This window comes from Neovison vison, chromosome 6, assembly GCF_020171115.1.
Source record: "Neovison vison isolate M4711 chromosome 6, ASM_NN_V1, whole genome shotgun sequence".
NCBI lineage: Eukaryota > Metazoa > Chordata > Mammalia > Carnivora > Mustelidae > Neogale > Neogale vison.
Genome location: NC_058096.1, coordinates 125,808,923 through 125,833,637, shown reverse-complemented (window position 1 = coordinate 125,833,637; position 24,715 = coordinate 125,808,923). Strand labels below are relative to the sequence as shown.

Below are 24,715 nucleotides of genomic sequence, written 5' to 3'. Positions count from 1 at the left end.
GCGGGGCCTGCCGTCCATCCTATCAGGCATTCACACCCAGGAGCTGAGAGGCCTTAATGGCCAAAACAGCACCCACCTGCATGCCCTGGTTTGCTCCCGTTGTAGGAAGCCAGACCCAGAATCTGTGCCAAGGAGTTCCACCCTCAGAGTGGGCTGACGTTTTAGCCACTCTCACGAGACTTCTCTCCTCCAACACCACCAAAAAAGAAATGTTTTACCAAGTTATAGATGGAAAGGGGGTGTGCCCACATTCCCCCACTATTGCCCCTCATGCCTTCCCCTCTGCCAGCCCCACTACTCCCAGTTACTTCCTGGGGAGACTCACAGGTCATCACAGACAGCAACATGCATCACCCCTACAGTCTCAGTTCCCCCACCTACTCTTCCTCTCACCCCACTGCTTTCAGAGGCTTTGGGCAAACCATTTCTCATCTCTTCAGTGATGGAAGATCCTTGGCTTCCCAACTTCTGGGGAGATCAGATGGTGGTTACCCCTAAGTATCTCATTCAGAGCCATGTAACACCTGTGCATGTAGAAGACCAGATGCAGGGTTCTAATGCTTCTCCAAGGCTTTGAATCCCCCTCTTGAGCCCACTCACAAGGGAAGAGTATAGCCCCATGGTGGGCTGGAACAGTGGATTCAGTTTTCCTGACATCCTGTCATGGAGGGACCCTCTGAGTACATTGTTTCTCATAGAGGTCAGTACAGATGCTATGAACACAATGGGCATGTATTTTTGCATCTAAAAGTGACAAAAAGCCATGGGGAATGCAGCCACCCACCCAGCATCACAGGCCTTTCTCCCCACTTCACACAGCCTGTTTCATCCTTCTGTCCCCAGTGCCTGCATGGCATTGGCATAAAGAGTAATGCACCCATGAAGAGCAGTCTTCTGGGAGCTAACTGCGCATTTAAAGAACTTCAAGTCACAAGTGAAGGCTTCTGGAGAAAACCAGCAAATGAAAGGAAGTCGCTAACATTTGCCTTGGGGAGTAGAACATCGCCTTTTCCTCAGAAAGGAAAGTGGATGCTTGGGCTTAGTGAATTTTCAAATAGACCAAAGAGCAAACGAGCAGGAGAGAATGGCTATCCATGTTAATACAGAGGTAATAATTGTTACTTTTTATTGAGAACCTCATGAAATGTTCAACCTCAGGGGCACAGCCATGGAAGGATGGCTCAACCAGGTGACTTAGTGAAAGCTGGAGGCAACTTGGCTCCACTGGGAGCTCTCGGACTTTAAAATGAGGTAGTAGAATCAGAAACCAAAGAAATGGGGAAAGGGAGCATCAAGAAAATCAGATGACTCCTGGTTCCAAATGTAACTCCAAGCATTTCTTTTTTTTTTTTTTTTTTTAATTTGAGAGAAAGAGAGAATGAGAGAGAGAACATCAGAGAGAGGTCAGCAGGAGAAGCAGACTCCCTGTCAAGCAGGGAGCCTAATGTGGGACTCGATCGCAGGACTTCAGGATCATGACCTGAGCAGAAGGCAGATATTTAATCCTGAGCCACCCAGGAGCCCCTCCCAAGCATTTCTTTATGAACATGGCCTGATACATGGAAAGCTTCAGGTCGCCAACTGGGCAGCATTGGAGGACTGTCCCCATGACTGGGTAGGCAGCAGGAGATTAAAGCCAATTTCTATCTGCCTCCATGTCCATATGCCTAGAAGTGTTATATCCAATCTTTTTGCACTATTTTCAAGTTCACTCTAAACCTGTTTAGTCCAATGAGTAGATTTGTTATTGGGGAAACGCTATCCTGTGTAACTCAGTATCCTCTGAGATGACACCATACCATACCAGGGTACCAAAACAGAAGTCCATTTATTTTATAAAATCCCAGAGGTAGCAAAAAACAACAACAACACAACAAAAACTGTATGTTTTATATACTGTTTAATAAGGCAAGAAAATATATACTATTTTTATTGTTCACAAGACATAACTAAACCAAAAAAGTATTGGTGCTGAAAAGAGTGAGTTCCAATTCTGGTGCTGTCCTATGGGCAACTGATTCAAGCGCACTGACAGCTCATCTCCTGGCCTTGCCCCTGGTCACATGCTCTGGAACAGCAGCCCAGCCTCTCAGTCTGTGTCCTCAGGGAAGCAACGTGCCTCAGTGGGGCCCACCGCTCCTTCAGCCCCATGGCCTGTGGGATGACAGATGTTCTACAGGACTTCTGAAACGTAACCCTTTTCCTGTCCTTTGTCCCACTCACCATCCACAAGGCAGCAGGAAAAGGGGATCTAAATACATCACAGACAGTGAAGCAAGGAGTCAGGGTGGGAGGGACAGCAGAGAAAGGTCCTCATAGGTGTGTTCCAGACCAGGAATTAAAAATTAGGAGAATGAGGGGCACCTGGCTGGCTTAGCTGATGGAGCACGAGACTCGATCTTGGGGTTGTGAGTTCGAACCCCATGTTGGGTGTAGAGATTACTTAAAAATAAAACCTTTTTTAAAAATCAGGAGAATGAATAATATGTTGAGGACTTAAATGTGTCAGGCTCCAGGTTAAGAACTTCAATATCCTTTGTCTCTTTCCATCTTCACAATAGCCCTGTGGGGAAGATCACTATTGTGGGGATATTATTATGGGGCTAATAATGGGTCTGTCATTATCTCCATTTCGCAGATGAGGAAACTGGGTCCCAGAAAGGTAAATAACTTTCCCGAGGCTATTCAGCTGATAACTAGCGGAGCCAGGATTCAAACCCAGGATGATCTTGTCTCCAGTGCCCTTGATCCCTGACACTTAGCAGAGAAAACGATGGGTAAGTTGGAAGCACACTGCTCCTGACGACTGAGAAGGCCTGACACATCAAACGAGCAGCACATCAGCACCCTTACAAGGCTGCTTCAGAGTCATGCTCTCAGGAGGCTGGGCATTTATTCCTGGGATGTCTCTGGGTTCAGCTATGGAAGTGTCCCCATAGCTCATTATCACCTGGGGCCCAAAAGTCAGGCTCATGATCTCCCAACACTCTCCTCTAGTTCCATTGAGTATTTCCCAGCCCGGCTATCCTCGTCTTTCCCCAGACTTGGACCTGAGTTCTACCACTTGTTTCCGATGGCACCCCACAAGATGAAGATGTGTCATGACCCTGGACACATAAGGAAATACATCATGGGCACTCTCTGAAGGCAGTTTCCTTGAGGAAAGCAGGCCCTCGTCACCAGAGTAAGATCTCCTCCCAGCCGGGGAAAGGCCTTGAAGAACCACAGCACACACTCACATGTGTCAACCCGGGTCCCTATAAAGCCACACTTGCCATGATCTCTCCACTCTACACCCCACCATCCCACCCAGCTCGCCCCTTGGCTGGCAGCAGGCAGCCACGAGAATTAAATGAGGGCCAGCACAGGCCAGCTCCCATCCCCTCTTCCGATGCCCTCAGACCACCTATTCTCACTCAGCTGGATTCAGATCCTGAGGACACCGAACATACAAAACATTTAGTTAACTATATTGGTTAAAACCCAAACATTGGTGCACGAGTATGTTACCATTTCAGATCTACATGCAGCCTTCTCCCAGGAATGCCACCCTCATATCCTTTGCTTTTCCTAGGATATTCACCCCCTGGTCCCTCCCACCTCACCTCAGGCTCAGACCACAGATACCCAACTCGGCAGCGGGAGCATCAGGGGCCAGGCCTAGTTCTACTTGTGGAGTGGGGTAAGTCACATGAACTCTGGACCTCTCCGGTTTCTCACCCAGATTTGGAGGTGGAGATGACCTAGCATGCTTTTCCCAAAATGTAGGGGCTGAGGAATACGAGAACCACAGCAGGCTCAGAGTCCTTTAGTATAATGCTCCACTGCCCAGCAACACCCCCAAGGGCCTGGCATGAGGTTTGGGAAGTGCAGAGGAAGTGAGGAAGTGAAATCTGGCCTCTAACTGGCTTTGAAGCAGGGTTCTAGTAAGCTAGTTACATTTTCCCTGTGGTTTCCACAAGAAAATGCAAAGTAACTTTGCAATGAAAGTACAAATGCAGAAAAAAACAAAAGGTAATGAAGATTAAAAAGCAACATCATTACTCTGAGAAAACAGAACAGACTAGGACTACTGCTAAAGCTATATAATGGCCCCTCTTTATCAAATAGGACCTTATTAGATCGAAGACTCTGTTACCACATAGTTATTATCCCCCCCCCAAATATTCGGTGCAGATTTAATAAAGACAAACTGCCTTGATGACTTACATAGAGAGGCTTCTAGAACTTCATCTGAAAACTTAAATGTGGGGAAGAGCAATGCCAGTTCTCGGCTGGCGTCCTCTCTGTCCTGGCTTCCGTGGACTGCGTTGAAGGGCATTTCTGTGCCAAACTGAGCGCGGATACTGCAAACATTGGCAAAATGCACAAGAAACAATTGTTTCATTTGAAAAGAAACTTTTGCTCTCTGGCAACATGGGCACCAGCAACCAGTTAGCCCCTTGCACTTCTGTGAAATGGCTTTTTCTGCATTGGAAATGCCAAGAACAACAGCAAGGACAGTAGCTGACATCTATTTCATCAAGAAGGTGTGCTGGGCATGTTGCCAAGTACTCACATACACGATCCCGTTTCGTTTGTGCCACAGCTCTGTGAAGGACACTCTGTCATGATTCTCAATATAAATATGCGTGAGTCACGGTGTAGGCTCGAGAGCTGCCATTTTGTTGATCTCACTACCAGGGACGGATGCCCTGCCAAGAGTTCGATGTAGGTGTGCTTCATTAATTCCTCAATAGCCCCATAAGATAACACTAATACTGCCAGGGCTTCCTTTGCATCAAGCACTGTTCCAAGAGTTTCATATACATATATGTATATACACATACAGACACACACACACACACACATGCATACATATGGTCATTTAATCCTCTCATCAATGTGTGAGTCATTGTACCCATTTTTCAGATGAAGAAATTAAGGCACAGAGGGATTAATGTATGGCCCTAGGGAGTACTCTTAACAGCTCCCAGGGCAGGTGTCATAACCCCATTTTACAGATGAGAACTGAGGCTCAGAAAAAGGACTTACTCAACTATGTGGTTAGCTAGGATCTGAACCCTGGGCTGTCTTATTAGTCCCATGTATGAATGTTCTGGTCTCCTACAACTGCAAGGTACAACTGCAATTACTTAGTCTCTTGCTCGTTTCCTTTCTGGTCACTGGGCTCTCTCAGCTTCAAAGACAGGGCACAGTGGGTTTGGCATTGATGCCAGGCTAAATACAGGGCCACGGCAGCCTCGTGCAAAGTGCAGAACCAAGTGCTCAGAATCCAGGGGGCCTCAGAACACCCTGGGTGGACCCTTAAGGCTCTGCCCAGAGTCTCTGACTTGGCAGAGTTTGGCGGGGACCTGTAATCCGTATTTCCTGGATGCGTGTTGCCTTTGTTTCTGGAACCACACTGTGGAACTCCATAACTGTAGGACTAGATCAGAGAGTGAGGGTAGCAGGGTCTCCTCACATAGATAACAAAGAGGTCAGCATCTCTCCAAATATATGTAACAGGGATTTGGGGCTGAATATAGAGCAAGGCTCTGGGCTTCTTTGGATGCAGGTTTTGAGACAAATGAAAAGACAACAGCTGGTGACATCACCTGTCAGGCTGCTCCCTCCTTGCTACATCAGGGTCACAGGGCCCCATGAGCGTTCGCCAGGCAGCGATCACGTCCTCAGTGCCCTCAGGCCTGGTGAGGATCAGGAGGTGGCTCGGTCCACTGCACATGTGGTGAACCAGCTTCTCAAATGCCTCCTAGCACAAGGAGAGGAAACAGTGACCCAGGGCAGAGGTCCTAGGGTCTATAGTGGGTCAGTGGGCCCATAACACCTGCAGGAAGGGAGGGGGTCAGTGAGCAGCCTTGCCACCAGCCACCATGCCCATGGAGGGCCCATGGGAAGGGTGGTGGTGACCAGCAACACAATGAGAATCCAGACAAAGGCAAAACCAGGAAAATGAGACTTGGATTTGATTTATTTGGGGTTGAATGAGAGACTATAACAAGTTAAATAGGGACATGTGTGTGGAAATCATGTGGATGCTGGATAACCATGGGGTGCCGTGTAGCTAAGACTTATTTTTTGCAATGCCTTACAACTCTTCCCCCTGCTTCAAGTAGCAGTTTTCCTTTGGGGAGAGCCCTTCCCCGGTTCACTTGGCCTAGTCTGGCTGACAACGGTGATGCCTCTCCACCCCCTCCACTGCCACTCTCTAAACACACACACCTCACCTGAAAGGTGAGGCTATGACCAGGCGGGGTCCATTAGGCCTCCATCCCAAGTATCCCAAGTAGGGGAGGCAGAAGCGGAAGTGAGTGGAAAGTGGTTGAATCTGAGTTGTCCAACAGCAGCACCTAAAGTGACTGTTCATGGGATTCTGCTCCTACGCTCCCTACAACTCTATGCCTCCTAGCACAAGGAGAGGAAACAGTGACCCAGGGCTGAGGTTCTTCTCCCCAGCACCTTCTTGTTCAACTCCTTCAACTCTCTTCTTCAGTTCTGGGACCTATGGAGTATTCTTCCAAGAAATTCTTCATATCATCGCTTAAGTTAGAATCAAAATCTCTTCCTTGCAGCCAAAGAACTTTTTACCTAACACACACTATAATCTTTAAGAGCAAATCATGGCCTTCTGGCTGTTCATATTCTTGTTCTTCCCAATATTCTATTTTCTCCCAAACTAACATCAATCTATAAACATAATGTTGGGGAAAGAGAAAGATATGAGAGTGGGTTGGACATGAAGCAAAGGAGCTGACCTCTCCAGCTTTGTGCTGATAGAAAAGCCGCATTTCTGCTTCTGTCATGGTTCTCTCTTCATTTGCTAAAATGTCAAAACCAGCTTCGTGGATCTGTAATGTGCATATATATATGTTGTGAAAGGGAAAATCAAGCCCAAATTCACATTCACATTTAAATGAGCTGAAAAGTAAAAGATAATGGGAAAGGGAATATTAAAGGCAGCGAAGACCCTCATCCTCATCACGTCTGTCCCAAACAGCTATAGAATGTGTCATTGACTTGGGGTGCCTGGGTGGCTCAGTGGGTTAAGCCTCTGCCTTAGACTCAGGTCGTGATCTCAACATCCTGGGATCGAGCCCCACGTCGGGCTTTCTGCTCAGTGGGGAGCCTGCTTCCCTCTCTCTCTGCCTGCCTCTCTGCCTACTTGTGATCCCTCTGTCAAATAAATAAATAAAATCTTAAAAAAAAAATATGTCATTGACTTAACTGGCATTTTGTTTGGAGCTCCTCAGCACCCTCCTTTTCCAATAGTACACTGTTGTTCAATGTCCTGCCCCTGCTTTTCCACCAGAGGAGACATGAGGGCAGTCTGTCCAGGAAGCGTGGTCTTTCTTACCTTCATAATAATCTCATCAGTCTTTCCATGGACCACTGCATCTGGCTTAATGATGGCCAAGGTGCAGGTCTTCCCTGATGAAGCTGCAAGAAGCAGACGATAGTGCTGTCAGACGCTGGGCTCCTGGCACCCATCTTTGAGGCTCTCAGGGTATCCACAGGGACCATGCAGCCTCTGCACACAGCTCCCAGGGCTCCCCTGCTAGCCTCTGGGCTGTGCCCCTGCACACTTGGACTCTAGTCGAGGCGTGGGTCAGGCTACAGACCTCACCCTCTACCTGGCTCCAAGGGACGGAGAGAGGCAAGGGACTTGAACCTGGGAGAAGAGGGGTGAGGTGGAGGTGGGGAGGGAGGAAGGGAAGGGAGAGCATGGAGGAGATCAGAGACCAACCACTCAGGAACGGAAGCCCAGCAACAACTGAAAGAGTTGGCTTGGAGCTGGGGAACACTGGAGCAGAGGGAACACTTGCTTGTGCCTTCCTGTCACCTCCCCTGATTTGGAGCCTCTAAGTGCTGTCTACTGTGTTCTCCTCTCACTCTTCTGGCTACTTCGCCAGAGCTTCTTTTTTACTTTCCTGGCATATGGGCAGTGAAGACTGCCTCAGGCCCTGAGTCTCTACGACTCTTCAGCACCAGCACATTCTACCAAACTGCAATGACCATCTTCTCTGTCAAATTCTCCTGAGAGAAGACCAGGCTGGCTGGCTCATTGTTTGGAGCCAAGGTATCAGTCAGAGCTCCCTGAACAGTGTCCTGATGGTTGTCCTTCGGTCAGTGTCCATAGGCCCTGCGGAGGTGGTGTGTGAGTACAGTTCCTGCTCAGGCCTGTAGGGGGCTCGGTGTCCAGTCCATAACCCCATCCCTCCTGTACTCCTGTTTGTATCAGCTTGGCTTTGGTGAGCTCCCTGTCTTCTCCACAGACTCTGTATCCCCCATAGCCTATTTTCTGTTCTCAACCTTTGTATCAATTGTATGGCAATGAAACATGACATCTGCATTTGAGGAGAGATTCCTACTCTGAAAATCTCAAAAACATGGGTACTGCAAGAATGTGAATCATTTAAAGCAACAGATTATCCATTTTTCTATTTTATTTGTAACATCCTATGAATACTTAGTCTTTAAGGGACTCGTAAAATGAAATCCCTTATATGATGACCCATTAATGAGATCCTCTAGAGACACAGGGTGAGAAGAGAAGAGGCCAGATCAGGGCCTGGAAAATTGGAGCTTGAAAGGGGAGCAAATGAGAAAAGGTCAATGAAGGGGAGGCTGCAGAGAGGCCAGAGACATAGAAGGAAAACAAGAAAGAGACGAGGGTTTGGAGAAAGAAGATACGGTCGACATTATCCAAGTCCTCAGAGAGAGGCTGTAGGATATGACTGGACACCGTGTGTTGGGTTTGGCACCAAAAAGGTCAGCAGTGCCCGATGAGCACCACGGAACAGGTCGGGCAGGAGCCAAAGGTGAGGGATACCCAAGGAGTAGGGAGCTCAGGAAGCTCAGGCGTGGAGGAGAGGAAGGCCAAGGGCAAGAGCAGATTTTATGTTATTTTCTAGGTGGAGAGATTCGATTTGAGAGGAGATAATGAGGGAGGAAAAAGGAGATCATCCAAAAAAGGCAGTAACAACTGTTTCTTGCGGAAGCCAAAACACTGATTTTTTTCACACAAAGTTTTTTTCCTCTCCAAACTGTGCCGCTTTCCTTGTTAGAATCCCAACTCAAACAACCTCCATTATCTACACATGAACAAACAGCCTTTCTGGTTCACGCAATAATAAAAATCTTCCTTATCCTTTCAACTCAGTTCCTGAACTTAATGCTGATTTCCCCTGGCATCTCAGTTACTGTCACAAGCCACCTTCTAACTTCTGGTTTCCCTGCTGTCATGTCAAGATGTTCTTCTCATAGTAAAGGTTCAGGAATAACTGTGACACCCAGGACTCCTGACTTTTGGACCCTTCAGAAAAAGGTGAAGAAAAGAAATGAGCGACTTAATTCAAACAAAGACCCAGGAAACACCAGCATCATTACTTGAAATTCTATCTTCCTTTTTATTAGGTGGGGCTTTTCCTGATGCTGGGTTATTGCCTTAAAACTCATACCTGTTATAGTTGAGCATGATTGGAAAGCTGTGGAAGGTACCTACGATGGCAAGAAAGCAGAAGGAAGATTTGACACAGTTATGTTTGAAGTCAGGTAATTGGAAACAGAATGTTTTGAGGTTAATCTTCCCAGGGTTCTGATTGCCCACATCACTGACTGTCCTTTGCTTCTAGCCTTTTCTTCTCACCTTGCTGACTGGTTCTGCACTCACCCACGTCCTCGTCGTCACCAATGTCCTTATCGTGGGAGAGGCATCCATCTTCATCAGACAGAGGCTCATCTCTAATCTAGAGCAACAAATTGGTCACAAACAGAAAGTAGTTAACTAATTAAAATTACCACAACGGCCTCCAGAAACAGATAGAAGCAAAAAAAAAAAAAACAAAAAACAAACAACAACAACAAAAAAAAAAACAAAGACCTGAAATGCAGAACCAAGAAAAGGGAGTCGAGACCATCAGACCATCAGCCTTGGAAACTTTACAAGACCCTTTTTAGTAGCCAGATGACTGTGGGGGTGAGGGTGTTCGAAGACAAGGAAATCCATGCTGACTTTAAGGTTTAGATTTGGCCCATTTCCACAAGCATCAAGTAGAAAAGATGAAGTATGGAGTCGGCCAGAAGACACACAGGGAGATCCTTAGCTACTGCCTCCCCTGGGCACGTTAGTCGTGAAGACACATATCATCTCCCCCTGGAGGGAGCACAAGCACGTATAATTTTCAGCAAAAAATATAATTGATTCTAATCTGTTCTATAAAAACAGGGCTTTACTATTTGAAAGTGAGTATGAAAACTTGAACAATGAACACAACAACTTTAAGGCTCGTTGGACGGAAGCACAAAGCACAGGAAATGCCTCTATCTGACGCTGGTGTCAGTGTTCAATGGCAGCCAAGTTTCTGTGAGAAACTGTGAGAGACTGCTGTCATGGAAACAGTTTATCAAAATCACACGCCATGTTGATCCTATTGCTCATGTGAATGACAGCTTAATTTCTAAATTAAATAACCCCTTGGGGATCTCAAGTGAACTTTCAGGTATGGGAGGCAAGGGCAGGTCACCAGGAGAGAGCTCACCTCTATCCACTACTCTACTCCGTAACTTTATTTCCATTTCTGAACTCAGGGGTCCAGAAACCCCGGTTAAGAATTGAAGTGGGGATGCATGGGAAATGGGTAAAAGAAGTTCAAGTGCTCTGGATGAAGGGGTGACTTTTTAAAAGTTTTAAAAATGCATGTTGGGGGACCTGGGTGGCGCAGATTTAAGTGTCTGCCTTCAGCTCTGGTCCTGATCCTGGGGTCCTGGGATCCAGCCCCGCAAGTGCCTCCCTGCTCAGTGGAGAGTTTGTTTTTCCCTCTCTCTGTGTCCCTCTCCCCACTCTCTCTCTCTCTCTGTCAAATAAATAAATAAAATCCAAAATAAAATAATAAAATAAGATAAAATGCATGTATGCCCTAGTGGGCACTGCCTCCCCCTGAGCCTTCAGAGACCCCAGGGTGGGCATTTAATGACACATGTCACTGAGCACTCCAGGAAAATTCGTGGGGCAGGGAGACACTGAGTTTGCTTCTGGCGGGAGGGCTCCTTACCACTTTGCGCTCACAGCCTTCGGCCAGAACTTTCTTTTCAGCCTCCAGCTGCTCTCGGATGGTTTTCTGCAGCAGTGGGGCATTGGCGCCTCTAACCACAGCCACCAGCTCTCCACCCTAGAACACAGAACACACGCGCCACCCAAACCACCTGAATTCGTCTTCACGTATCTTCATCTCTTTCAAGAGACAGCGAGTGTCCAAGCGCTCTGCTTAGGCACGTGCCCAAGGTCGAGGCCGCTATCCACTTCTCTGCCGTCTCCCCCGTGCCTCTCCTTTCAGAACTGCCTTCAGGGAAACAGGGAATCAGTTAAGGGAGAAGCAGGGCAACGAGGCTGTGAGTGAATAAGGGTGGCCTAGTCGTGGCTCGTCCACTCAACAAGTACCTATTGAGCACTTACTCTGCCAAGCGCCAAGACAGAAGCAAAGCATATGAACAGTCAATGTGAAAAGCCATAGTTGCCTGCTTCAGGGAACGGGAAGTCAAGTGGGGAGAGGTGGTCATATCAAAGAAACAATCACCATAGAATAAGATCACTGCTTGAAGAGGGGGAATGTACAGGATGCTTGGCATTTAGGGCAAGAATGGATTCCCAGCTCCATATGGGGTGGTCAGAGGAAGCTTTGTTCACCTTCACATCAAGGTGGTGTTTGGGGTGACTGAGTCTCCTTCTTTAACCTTTTTGACAGTCAATCTATGCCTATTACTCACAGAAATTGGAGGCGAGCAGGCCCTCCCCATTCCCACCCCACCCCACAGAGGAGAGGCTGTGATGGAGCCCACCGCCTTGGCACCTGCCCCCACACAGCCCCAGTATGATTCGTGCCCTCATCACTACAGACACAAGCCAGCAAACCCCTGTGCCAGCGATCGCATTTCCTTGCCTGTGCTCTGCTGTCACTGGAGCCCCTTCCCACTCCTCCCTTCCAGTCTTCCATCACGAATCAACACCCAGATAATGTTCGCCATAAGCCTCCAGTTTCTGAAACATGCGGTGCAGAGGGCAGGAATCTGAAGGTCTCCAAACTCAGCCACCCTGGCCTGGCTGTCAGGAGAGGTGGGTGGGTAGGCCTCAGTTTCCCCTGACTATACGAGGAGGGGGCTGCAGTCAGCAGGAGCATATCTGGCATTTGCCTTTAGGGTCTGGCAGGTAGCCTAAGCTACGATGCCAGGAGTGAGGCAGTGGGCCCTGAGGGGCATGGGGCCAGAGCATGGATGTCACTCCCAAAGACGTCCAATTTCTCTTCCAAAACATGGAATGACTTGGCTCTCATTTCTGAATGTCTGGAAGCATATCTTCACATCTTACAATTCAATAAAAATGAATGTGGAGCTTGTCTGCCCCCTTAGAGTGTGTGTGCTGAAAGCTTCCCTCTATGGTGGAGGAAATCTTGAAAACCTTGCTCTCTGATCGTGAAGCATCAGTCAAGCGTACGTGTGAGCCAGAAGGAGCAGACACATTTGAGTGACTCCCATTCTCTCCCATGTACAGCCGGCCAGGAAGGCTGCGGGCCCAGAGGGACCATCGGGAGCTGCGTCGTGCCGGGCCTCCCTGCCAGTGAGCCGGGCCATCATGCGAGGCAGGCACCTGCATCACCATGACGTAAGCATGCCTCTTCCTAACCCAAATAACAAACGCAGTCAAGGAGAAGGCAGTCCCTCATTTGGATCAGTGAAGCCTCTTGGTGACTTTTAGTGAGATGGAACCCTGATGATCTGTAATGTGTTTCTGGTTCTGCAGATGTACTTACTGCATAAAACAGAAAGGTCGGCTCACACTTCCCACGGTATTTTTCAAGGACATCAAGACAATCTGCTTCTGCCTAAAGAAAACAAGCTGTCATGGGGGACCTGGGGTGCCAGGAACACAGGGGCATGCTGGTGGGAGAACCACACGGGACAATACCCACACAGACACAAACCCTTTATATACACACGTAGACGCCATAAACACACAGCACACATGCACACACACCCATGTGTATATACTCACACATATCCATCTTACACACACCTCGCCCCATGCACGGACACACTCACAGCCACACTGTTAACTGTTCGCCCCAGAGGATGCCCTGGCAGGCTCTCATGCCTCGGCCCCTAATGTCTTTTCATCAGAATAACTCTGCTGTGGACATACTGGTAAAAATTGTTGGCAGGGGGCTTTTTGGAAGACTAAGACAAGGTGGAAACAAGGTTCCTCCTGCTCCCCAGCCAGCTGCTGCTCTGTGTGCCACCTTGCTGCCGCCAAGACCGACACCCACAGAGGGGAAAGAGGGACACCCACAGTCTTTGCCTTCCGAGCCTGAGAAAACCTGTACGGGGGCAGGCATTCCCACCGCACACTTTCCCCAGAGGTACCAGAACTGACGCCCCGTGAAGAAAGTGCCGAGTCCTTGAGAGGTGAGCGCAAGTGTCTTTTCTCCTGTGTTCTCCTAGAACCTCTAATCCGAGTGTCTCTCACACGCTTCTCTGGAATTTATTCCCATTTCCATACATTGATCCAAGTAAACATTGGCTAGAAGCTCCCTGTGATGGAGCAGAGCATAAAACTCTTGGAACTGTGTGCTCTGAGAGTAAGACTCCAGAGTTCCCAGGGTTCATGAGCCAGAAGCCATGGCATGCTCACGTGTGCGGTGACACACACCCCTTCCCTGTGCACAAGGTCAAGAGATGCCTGAGCTCACATTGACTGTCAGGCGGGTGGGGGTGGGGTAGGAACCCTTCATCATGGAAGAAACTATAAAGCTTCATAACTGATGACCAAAAATTTCACAACTGATGCCTTTTCAATGATCTGGGAAGGGCAGCTCACGTTTCCTGTCCCCACTTTTAAATGTTTATTTTACAGTGTTGCGTGGCATTCTGCTGAGTGAGGAACTTACTTTTTATTTTTTTTATAAACATTTAATATGATTTTATCCCCAGGGTTACAGGTCTGTGAATCGCCAGGTTTACACACTTCACAGCACTCACCATAGCACACACCCTCCCCAATGTCCATAACCCCACCCCCCTAGTGAGGAACTTACTAATGCAAAATGCAGAAGGTCCAGGCCCCCCTCGATCCTCATCTTCTGGAAGAGGCTCACCATGGGTTTGCAGGGCCCGCACCAGCCTTGGTAGACATCGACAACTGTGTGCATCCAAGAAGCAGGAACATTAAGTGAGCACCAACACTCTCCAGGTCAGGTAAAACTGACCCCTGCAAACTTGAACCCCCTCCAGACACACGTCTGTTTGCAGGGTTATTCAATGGCTCACGGGGTTTATTCTCCCCTTGGAGTGGGAGCCAGCACAGAGACACAGCCGCCCCTCATGCTTACAACTCAATGTTCTTAACTCTAAACATAATGAAGTAAGTGTGGTAGGAAACAGTTTTCTCTACAGGGATCCTTTCCCTGTAGTGATTTTCAGGCTACCATCATGGTTGGGCTGGCATAGAGTGGCCCTCAATAAATATTTGAATTGTACTAAAATGATCTATTCTAAAAAAGGTCACTGTAGGCGGCCTATCAGCCTACAGTCAACTCTTAGCTGCTTTGATAATAAGCACAGTTTTGACATTTTCCCCTGAAGAATTGAAAGCCACTTCTTTGGGTAAAGGAGGATTTTATTTACTTTATAAAATCAATGTCGTTCTCCTGAAAAGTATACCTGCTAGAGACCTAGATGGAAACTCGATAATTTTTTCTTTGTCAGTCGCAGTCTATGGAGTATGCCAGGACTGGGCGTGAGGGAACCGTCTGGTCTGATTGCACGAGGCCACAGGGCCTGTGAGAAAGCTAAGCAAAGCCAACACATGGGTACCAGACACACGCAGGACGTACCCAGCCCCATCATGACGACGTAGCTGGTGCTAGATTGTGTGAAGTTCAAAGACGTGAAGTAAGTAACCCAGGGTACAAAAGAAAAGAAAAAAACAATTGAATTCTCAAGCAGTAGAACCTAGCTTTGATCCCAGGTTTGTCTGACTGCATGCTGTTTCAACTACTACAGGAAAGAAGTGAGATGCGTGGGTTCAGGTGCGCTGGTTAGCTTCAGCCAAGCCGCGCAGTTTTGCGGGGAGAAACTGAGAACCAAGTGGGGTATGGGAGGCATGGGGAAGCCAGGCACAGGGGGGCAGTGCAGGCGGGAGGGGAGGAAGGGAAGAATCCACAGACTTTGAAAGGGAAAGACAGGTGAGAAAAGTCACGTGGGTATGGAAAAGACTCCACCTAGGAGCCTGGCAGAGGAAAAGAACAGGGTGGTGGCAGGGAGAGATCATTTGTGGGAAGGAGAAATGCCAAATGGATTCTAGATCGCTGGGTTTCTAGTACAAACAAGAAAATCTAAGGCCAGTGGTCCTAAAGGTAGCCAGGCACCAGCAGAGATGGAGGCAGACTTGGGCCTCCTGGGCACCCACACAGAAGCTAAAGCTCTGGGCTTCTCTGAGGACAACAGCATCACACTTGAGAGGTCTGGGGATTTCAATACACCATAGTCATGGGGGAAGAAATCATTTGGGTCAAGCCAGGAAAAAGTCTTTGGAGACTTAGAGAGCCTGTGTTTGGGCCCACCAAGGAAAGCATGTTCACACCCCACTGGGGAAAAAAATGGGGTCCCATTAGCTCACCAATCTCTCTGCAGGATTTGCACCCTTAGTTCAGCTTCCCGTCTCCCCTCATAGTCCTTGGCTGTCTTAGCAGTGGTGGGGCAAAGGCATACTTCACAAGGTTATGGGGGAGAGAGCAGGACTGGAGAGGAAGTCTATCAAGAGTTTGACTGAAAGACAGGAAGCAAAACAGAGAAGATATCTGGGAGGAAAGGCATGGCAGAGAAAATGAAAAGGCATGTGTGTGCACGCGTGTAAATCTGAATTGACTTGCCTATTTGAAGGCAAGGGAAAATGAGCCAGGAGAAGGCGAGACTTCCAAGATGGCAGTTTACTTTGGAAGCACATGTCTGCTGGCTTCAGAAAGAAGGAAGAGCATAGCTTCCTCGAGACCGTCTGATCAGAAGGGAAGGACAAGCCCCTGCTGCCCCCAGAAGATGCGATTCCCTGGCATGCTTAGAGCAGGGCTTGACAGAGTCCCCACCCAGCAGATGTCAGCTGTGATCACCTAGGGTGCCTGGGACACAGCAAATTCTCAAAATGTGATGAAGTGATAGTTTTCTTTCGCTGTTAAAGAAACAGAAGTAATGGTTGTTTTGCCCTACAGCCATGCTCCAGCTGCACCCACAAGACATGCAGACAAAATAGTTGAGACCTGGCACCATCAAAAAAGCTGTGTAATCCCTCAGGTAGTTGAATGTGGCAAGACTCCCACCCATGCTGCCGAATCAGTGCAACCTGCACTCTGCCCCAGGCCTGGGCAAGTCTGCTGGAGACAGAGGAAAAAGACAATGCCCCTGTGTTTAGAGTTCAGGGGCAAAGCCGTGACTGCTCCCCGAGACAGGGGCCACACCAAGCTGGGTGTATGCTGGGCAGAGAGGGGGAGACAGAGCCCCACCCCAAATGCCCAGGTGACTCCCAGGGGGAAGTGACTGCACAGAGATTCTGGAAAGATTTCATGCAAGGAGGTTGCTGCTTTGGAGCGGGGCCTGGGGGTCATGATATTCCAGGGAGCAGGGACAGCATGGATAAAAGTGAAAAAGTGAGGAAACTTGTGGCATGTTCAGGAAACTGAACTGGAGCTCAGGACATCTCTCCGGGAACAGTGGGGGGAGGGGCTGGAAAAGACAAACTGAGTCATGGGGGAGGAGAGGGGTAGGGGCCTCGAAGGTTGAAGTCCCTAGGTGCGGGTGGCCCTGGGGAGAGATAAGAGCAGACACACGCTTGCCGAGTGGGTGTATAGGGAGAAGAACTGAGCAGATACAGCGAGAGAAAGGGAGCCCAGAGATACGCATGATCAATAAAGATGAGAAAGGAATAGCAGCGGCAGATGTGGCTGGCAGCCTCTAAGATAGGGGAGTCCTGTCTCCTGGGAGGTAACCCCCTGCCCTTGAGTGCAGGCCAGGCCTAATGACCGGCTTCTAATAAACAGTAGGGCAAAGCCATGGGACGTCACTGTTGAAATTCAGTTACAGAAAGATTCTGACTTACGTATGTCTCCCTCCCCCTACCCTCTTCCTCAGGGAGAAGAAAGTTACTGTGTTGTAAGTAGGCTTGTGGGGAAATTGATAGCAAGAATTTGATGTCTCTGGCCAATAACCAGCAGGGCCCTGAGTCCTGCCAACAGTCACAGGAACAAAGTTGGAAGTGACCTTCTAAGATCTGTCAGAGCCACATGACCAAGCTTAGAAGCAAACTGAAACTTTCGTTGAGCTTTGACGTTCCCTGTTTCACTCCTTAATCACAGCCTGGTGAGAGACCCCAAACCAGAGACACCTCAAACCAAAGGCAATGCAACACCTGGATTCCAGACCCACAGAAACTGTGGGATAATAAATGTTCATTTTGGGGGCACCTGGATGGCTCAGCTAGTTAAGCGTCTGTCTTTGGCTCAGGTCACAATCTCGGGGTCCTGGAATCAGGCCCCCCCACATTGGGCTCCGTGCTCAGCAGAGGGTCACCTCCTCCCTCTCCCTCTGCACTCTCTCCCTCTCTCAAATAAATAAATAAAATCTTTTAAAAAATAAATATTAATTTGTTTAAAAAACTACTAAGTAAATTGCGATAGATAACAAACAAGAGGATAGGGAGGAGGAGGCCCAGGGGACAGTGGCTATGCTGTATCCTAATAGCGGGGCAGTCCCTGGTTCTAGCCCATCGGGAAGCCTGGCTCTCCTTCCAGCCCCTGAGTTCCAAGAGGTCCCCATATTCCTTCTGGTACATTCCCCTTTATGACTCAGGCAGTCAGAAGAGGTTTTCATTCCTTCACACCAAACAACCCTTGGGTCTAACAGTCAGCTCTGAGACAAGAGAGCCCTGTTGGCCAGCAGTCCTGATGGCTTTCCTGAACTGAACATACTAACAGATGTGCAAGTTGGATGTATCTACACACACAAAGAAAAGACTCGGCTCTTCATTTATGGAACTCAAGATTAGAGGAAAATGGCGCTCATTGCAGCTTTTCTCTTCCTGGTTCAATATACTGTGTAGAAATATTGAAAAGGTTGGATCTAAAAACTTAAATTACCAGTTAGTCCTTTGGAACTGAGCATTTCCTCCCAAAGCTCCTGGGTGCTGATGTTAACCTAAGGTCAAAGAACAAAGGCCTTATTACTGAGGGCATGGATGGGGAAAGGATTTGATGTATTTGCTCCAGATACCTACCTACCTACCTACCTGCCTCTCGCTACCTCCCTTCCCGCTCTCTTTCCCTCTCTCTCCCCTTCCCTTTTTCGTCCTCCTCCCTCCCTCTCTGAAATATGTACAAATACAGGCGCAAGCTGTCTTCTTTCCCCAATCTGATTTAAAACCTTTCTTTTCCTGCCTCCAATCCACACGAATAACTAACCTAAGGAAATCTCAGTCATTTTTTTAAAAATAATTTTTTCTTGTTGCGTGTGCACAAATAAAAACATAAAACTGTTTTGGGTCCATAAAATGTACATAAATAATATCATATGATAGAGATCTTTTTGCCATTTTGTTCTCACTCAAATCCAGTTTTGACATTTATCTATATTCATATACAGAAAGGTATTCATTTGTTTTTTTCTTTTGGTCTTCTTACATGTTCTAGAGAAACAATTCATGTACAGTGAAATACACAGAACTAAAGGGCTACAGTTCACCGAGTTTTAGCAAATGCACACAACCCAAGTCACCACACTCCTCTCACAATACAGAACTTTTCCATCATCCCCGAAGAAAGTTCCTTTGTCTCCTTGGAGTCACACACACAGCCCCCCCACTGCTCCTCACCCCAGGTGGTCACTAATCTGCTTTGTAAAACTGCCTATAAATGGAAGAGCACAGCACCCATTTTGTGCTTGTTTCTTCCACTCAGTGTATGTTTGGAGAAGCATCCGTGTGGTTGAGTGTCAGTAGTTTGTCCAGTTTTATTCCTGAGCATATTTCATTGTATGGCTGTATCGTAATTTGCTTGATAGATATTTAGATATTCTAGTTTGGGGTTATTACAAATAACAAATAATAAACAAACAACTTATGAACATTCTTTTTTAAAGATTTTATTTATTTGAGAGAGGCAGTGACAGAGATAGCAAGAGAGAGCAGGAGCTGAGAGGAAAAGGAGAAGCAGGCTCCCCACTGAGCAGGGAGCCCAATGCGGGGCTTAATCCATGGACCCCAGGATCGTGACCTGAGCCAAAGGCAGACGCTTAATAATTGAGCCACTCAGGTGCCCCAGTTATGAACATTCCTGTTAAATCCTTTTGTGCTCACATTCTCACTTATCTTCAGTAAGTAAATAAATACTCTAGGAGGGGCATTGCTGGGACATAGGGTAAATGCGTGTTCAGTTTAATTAGAAACTGCCAGGCTTTTCCTAAAGCGGTTGCACCATTTTAAACTTTCATCAGCAAGGTATGAGAGTCCTGCTTGCTCCACATTCTCACCAAAATTTAGTTATGTTAGTCTTTTAGATTTTAGCTACACTAATGGTAATGTAGTGGGTATCTCATTGTGGCTATAATTTCATTTCCCTGATGACTAAGGTTGTTAAACATTATTAATTATTATATAATGCTTATTGTTAAAATTATTAAAAAGGTATTTATTATTAAAATAAGCACTATTTAGTGTGCTTATTAGCCATTTATATGTCTTCTGTGAGAAGTGACCATTGGTCTGTCCATTTTCTTTATTCGATTGTTGGCCTTTTTATTATTAAATTGTGTATATATATGCACACAATCTAATAATATATATATTATATATCAATATACAGCATTGATCAATATATAATATAAATCAATATATACACAATCTAATAATATATTTTATATATATGTATATATATATATATCAGAAAGATGCTCTCCTCTGTTTTCTTCTAGAAGCTTTGTAATTAACGCTTTCACATTTAAGTCCATGAGCTATCTGAAAATAATTTTTATCTATATTGTGCGAAAGGATTGAGGTTAATTTTATTTCCATGTAGAGGTACAGTTGTTTCTGCAAAACTTCTAGAAAGGATTTTTTTTTTCTCATTAAATTGCTATGGCATCTTTGCTGAAATGAGTTTACTACAGAAGCATGGGTTTATTTTGGACTCTATTCAGTTTCATTGACCTATTTTCTCTTCTTTTGCCAACACCATACTCTTTTAATTACTGTAACTTTATAATAAGCCTTGGTATCAGGCAGTGTGGCTCTTCCATATTTGTTTTTCTTTTACAAAACTGTTTGGCTATTCTTGATCCTTTACATTTCCATTTTTTTAGAACCAGCTTGTCAATTTCTACATTATCCCATCTAACTACAACACAACCCTCAAAGTCAGGGAGTAAACACTGATATATTATTACTATGCCATCTTTGGATCCCATTCAGGTTTTACCAATCATCCCAATAATGTCCTGAATAGCAAAGGATCTCGTCAGAATCACATACTGGATTAATTGCTTTCTGGAATCGTTCTTCAGTCTTTCCTTAATTTTCATGACCTCCAGGTCACTTTTGATGACTATGGGAGGGTTATTTTCGTAGGCTGTCCCTCGGTTTGGGTCTGTTTAATGTTTCCTGATTAGATTCAGGCTGTGCATCTTTGGATTGGTTGGAATTGGTTGCTTGGGGTGGAGTGTCAAGGAAGCAGAAGAGTGTTCTCTTTTTGCGTCCTATCAGGTGACACGCAATTTCGATCAGCCCAATATGCACTTGGATCACTGATTAAGGTGCTCTGTCAGTCTCCTGCACTGTGAAATTATTCTCTTTCACTTTGTAATAAGTAAGTTTGGGTGGGGCTGATTTAAAACCATAAAAATCAAGAGACCATGACAATGACCACTCATTCTTAATACAGGTATGCTGAGATTTTTGTTCCTTTAAAAGGGCTGGAGACATGTAACACCTGCAAATCTTCTGCTGAAGATCCACCTTTCTAAAGAAATCATAGCTCCATACTCTTTGTTTCTATGAAAAAGTGGAACAGTCTTCTTGATGTTTTGAGTGATCTAAGAGAGTTGGACCAATATCATCCTGGACTCACACCTGTAGTCCTAAAGAAGGTGAGAGAGAGTTCAGAAGAGTGTGCCCCCTCCCCCAACAGTCACTTCCCGTGGCTCAGCTGTTGGTCAGTAGCAACTCTCTGTGGTACACCATTGTCATGGGATAACCCTCACCAGCAGTGGGGCCGGGACTCTGAACACTTGAAGAATCTCTCTTAGGAACAGGCCAGGAGGAAGAGAGTATGGAAAAATGTCTGACTTCACTAAGCCCTACATTTGGTCGAGAATGAATGAGGAATGTGTGGTACATTCTATCTACCCAGACCATCTCTTGATGTCCTGTAATTTCTGTTTCAGTCACAGAAGGAGCCCAAAATAGTCTTACTCAAAAAGAGGACAGGGTTCCTGGACTGGCAAACCCTAGAGCACTGCTTTCAAGGAGCTGATCTGGGGGGCACCTGGGAGGGGGCTCAGTTGTCAAACGTCTGCCTTCGGCTTGGGCTGTGGTCCCAGGGTCCTGGGTTCAAGCCCCACATTGGGCTCCCTGCTCACTGGGGAGACTGCTTCTCCTCTCCCTCTGCTCCTCCCCCTGCTCTCTCTCTCTCTCTGTCAAATAAATAAATAAAATCCTTAAAAAAAAAAAAAAAGCTGATCTGGTAGAGTGGCAACATCCCTCAGTAAGCAGAGCACTTACTTCGAGTACCACATTGAATTCAGAGCCCTGGGGAACAACATTTTTGTGAAATCACCAAAAAATATTCCCAAAGGGGACACAGGGCATAGACAGATGAAAAATCATATGGGGCAAAAATCTTAGAGCCACTACAGACAGCAATCAGTCCAGCCTTGAAATACCTAAAGGAATCTCATCGCAACGACTCTGCAGGCTCTGTATTATCCTTCCTGTTTGCATAAAGGATCTGGAGTCTCAGAGAGGTTGAGGAAGTCATTCACAAAACAGTAAATGATAGGTCCAGGTGCTTAGAATTTATTTACAAACAGAATGTAGACATGCGAAAAGTTTCATAACTCCAGAGTACTAGAGTACCAATGCTGGAAAGCCCTTAAGGGATGGTTCACTCATTCTATTGATGGGCAAGCTGTAGCAAGAGAAGTTATGTGATTGATCTCAAGTCTCAGAGGTGACTAAGAGTCAAGAACTGTATCTGGTCTTTGGATATTCAGTCCAAAGCGCTTCCCACCCTCTCCTAGTACATACTGTCCTTACAATGACATTGCTTTCTCCCTTTTTAAGTTATTGGGCTTTGGAAACTCACATGTAGAGTGCCCATGCCACAAAGGACAATTAAAGAGAAATCAGGTGTCTCAAGACCACTGTCATTCTGCTCCACAGCGGGCACCTGAATGCGTGTCCAGATGGGCCAAACTGACCAAGAGACCCTGAAAATTTGCTTCCAAACGTGCATGTATATTATGGGCCATCCAGGCGATCTGCTTATGGCAAAGCACTCCTTCTTGTCTGGAACCAGGAACAAAAGCAGATGCTGGCTTACAGAATTGTTTATTCCAGGTGCAAATAAAGTAAAGCCCTCTATACAACAAATGTGTAGCACATAAAATATCAAAACATATTTGTTGAATAAGCAAATGATTGCAAAGGGCAGTGGTGGGAGAACTGGATCTCTAGAGAGCACATAGTTACAGACGCATGCCCAGATTAAAAAAACCCTACATATTCTCGAAGCACGCTGTATTTATATTTCAACAAAAGATAATTCAGTATCGAATTGTATTTGTTCCTATTTTCTTGAGTTTTTAGTTTTATTTTAATTCATGTTTGGGTTATGTTTGCATAAGCACTATAAACATAAAGAGCTTATACCCCATCTTATGTTTGCTTATATTTAAGGGCACAAAAAATGGTCACGGGAGGGTCGAGATAAGATTGGTTTCTTTTTTTTCCCCTTTAAGATGGAAGGGTACAATATTCAAGTTTGAGAACACCGTCTGTCAGGTACTGCTGGCAAATAGTATCAATTTTATACATTTCTTTTCACTCCTCCTCAGCCCTACCCCCAACCAAGCGCTAGAAGCAAGCGACACTTGAGGCTTACCTGCAGGGCAATTTCCTTCTTCTTGCTGCCCATGGCTCTGCAAAGACAGAAGCCCTGTTAACTTCTGACTGGGGCGTGGAGACAAACCGCTGCAAAGACCAGCAAATCCAGAGCCTCCTTCAGACAAAGCCCCCGTCCCTGTAAAGTAAATATAAGTAGCAGCAAATAAATGCCCCGATGCAAAATGAACACCCCACCGGGGAAGCGGAGCCTGCCGCCCGCAGGGTCGTGGCTTGCGGTTTTCCGCAAAGTTCCTTCCCAGCATGGAGTGGGGGAGCCCAGCTACGCAGCCCGTAACGCTTCGGAGCGCCTGCCGAGGAATTCGGGCAGGAAAAGGCATACAACCCTGTTATCCCTACTGTTGCAATATATTCCTAGGAAACTGAGCCACCGCGAACTATCCCTCGACAGATCCACCGTGCTCAAAGTGCAGCGAGTTTCCAATCTATTCTGCAGCGACCCACGGTCGTCAGGGCAACACAGCGCCGGGCTGGGGGGGGGCGGTGTTTGTCGTCCAGGTAACAAACTTGCTGACACGTAATGCACGCCCCCGCAAGCCCCGCCCCCTTGCAAACTGAAGTGTGCTGTAGGGGCGCTCGCGTTAGCTGATGTGTTTGTTAGTGTCCAGGGCATTTAGACTTACCAAGCAGAGACCCAGTGAGCTCAGGTACTGTACAGTCGCGTCCCCGAAGCTCTGCATACCTCCAACCCAACCAGAGCCTGATGTGCAGCTTTTCTGTTGTTACTTAGTGCATGCCAGGCAGGGGTGGCTCCAGGTTTTGAGGGATCTGAAGGGATTCCCTTTAAGAAAGAATACACAATTATCAATTCAAAATTATGTATGGAAGTCAAGTGGAGCAAATAGAAAACAGTACACATCGCGTGAACAGTTTATAGCAATTAAAAGAGTGTCAATGGATTAAAAAAAAAAAAAACCAAGGCCCAACTGTGTGTCTGTGAGAAATTCACTTTATTTAATTTTTAAAAGTTTTATTTATGTAAGTAATCTCTACCCCCAACGTGGAGCTCAAATTCATGACCCCAAGATTAAGAATCACGTGCTCTTCAGACTGAGCCAGCCAGATGCCCCAAGAAATTAACTTTAAATATAAAGACACAGATAAAGTAAAAATAAAGCGGGGTTGGAGCGCCTGGGTGGCTCAATGGTTAAGCCTCCGCCTTTGGCTCAGGTCCTGATCCCAGGATCCTGGGATTGAGCCTGCATGGACTCTCTGCTCAGTCAGGAGCCTGCTTCATTCTCCCTCTGCTGCTCCCCTTGCTTGTATTCTCTCACTCTCTGTCAAATAAATAAATAAATAAAATCTTTTTAAAAGTCTTTTTTAAAAGGGGGTGGAGAAAGCTATGCCATGCTAACACTAATCAAAAGAAAGCTGGAATAGTTATATTAACTTCAAGCAAAGCAGACATCAGAGCAAGGAAATTTATCAGGAATAAAGAGAGAGCAATACATAATGTTAAGAGGGAACAGTTCCCCAGGAAGACATAACAATACTTAATGTGTATGCACC

At 46.6% G+C, this 24,715-nt stretch overlaps 1 protein-coding gene across 4 annotated transcripts; it reads right to left on the bottom strand.

Annotated features, from left to right (window-relative positions):
* Window positions 1-1,883: 1,883 nt before the first annotated feature.
* NME9 (NME/NM23 family member 9) lies at window positions 1,884-23,636 on the bottom strand. 4 transcript variants are annotated; one of them, XM_044252286.1, is made up of 12 exons: window positions 23,546-23,636; window positions 23,187-23,324; window positions 18,174-18,231; window positions 14,085-14,188; window positions 12,804-12,875; window positions 11,052-11,168; window positions 9,647-9,746; window positions 7,355-7,437; window positions 6,756-6,848; window positions 5,598-5,752; window positions 4,210-4,346; window positions 1,884-2,154 (listed from the first exon to the last, which is right to left on the bottom strand). In XM_044252286.1, the coding sequence occupies exons 2-12, from the start codon at window positions 23,217-23,219 to the stop codon at window positions 2,090-2,092; spliced, it is 1,017 nt and encodes a 338-aa protein (XP_044108221.1). In that variant the 5' UTR covers window positions 23,220-23,324; window positions 23,546-23,636; the 3' UTR covers window positions 1,884-2,089. The 4 variants fall into 4 exon arrangements, 3 of the variants coding, with proteins under 3 accessions (XP_044108221.1, XP_044108222.1, XP_044108223.1); XM_044252287.1 differs by having other exon boundaries at window positions 9,671-9,746; XM_044252288.1 differs by lacking the exon at window positions 6,756-6,848 and having other exon boundaries at window positions 9,671-9,746.
* Between the last annotated feature and the right edge of the window lie 1,079 nt (window positions 23,637-24,715).

What these genes read in the sequence shown, in the direction of transcription:
- NME9 (XM_044252286.1), bottom strand. Translation starts at nt 23,219, where the DNA reads ATGGGCAGCAAGAAGAAGGAAATTGCCCTGCAG. An exon ending in CAGTTCCAAAGGACTAACTG is followed by an intron (nt 14,189 to 18,173) that starts GTAATTTAAGTT and finishes GGATGCACACAG; the next exon opens with TTGTCGATGTCTACCAAGGC. An exon ending in GTGCAGAACCAGTCAGCAAG is followed by an intron (nt 7,438 to 9,646) that starts GTGAGAAGAAAA and finishes TGCTTCTTGCAG; the next exon opens with CTTCATCAGGGAAGACCTGC.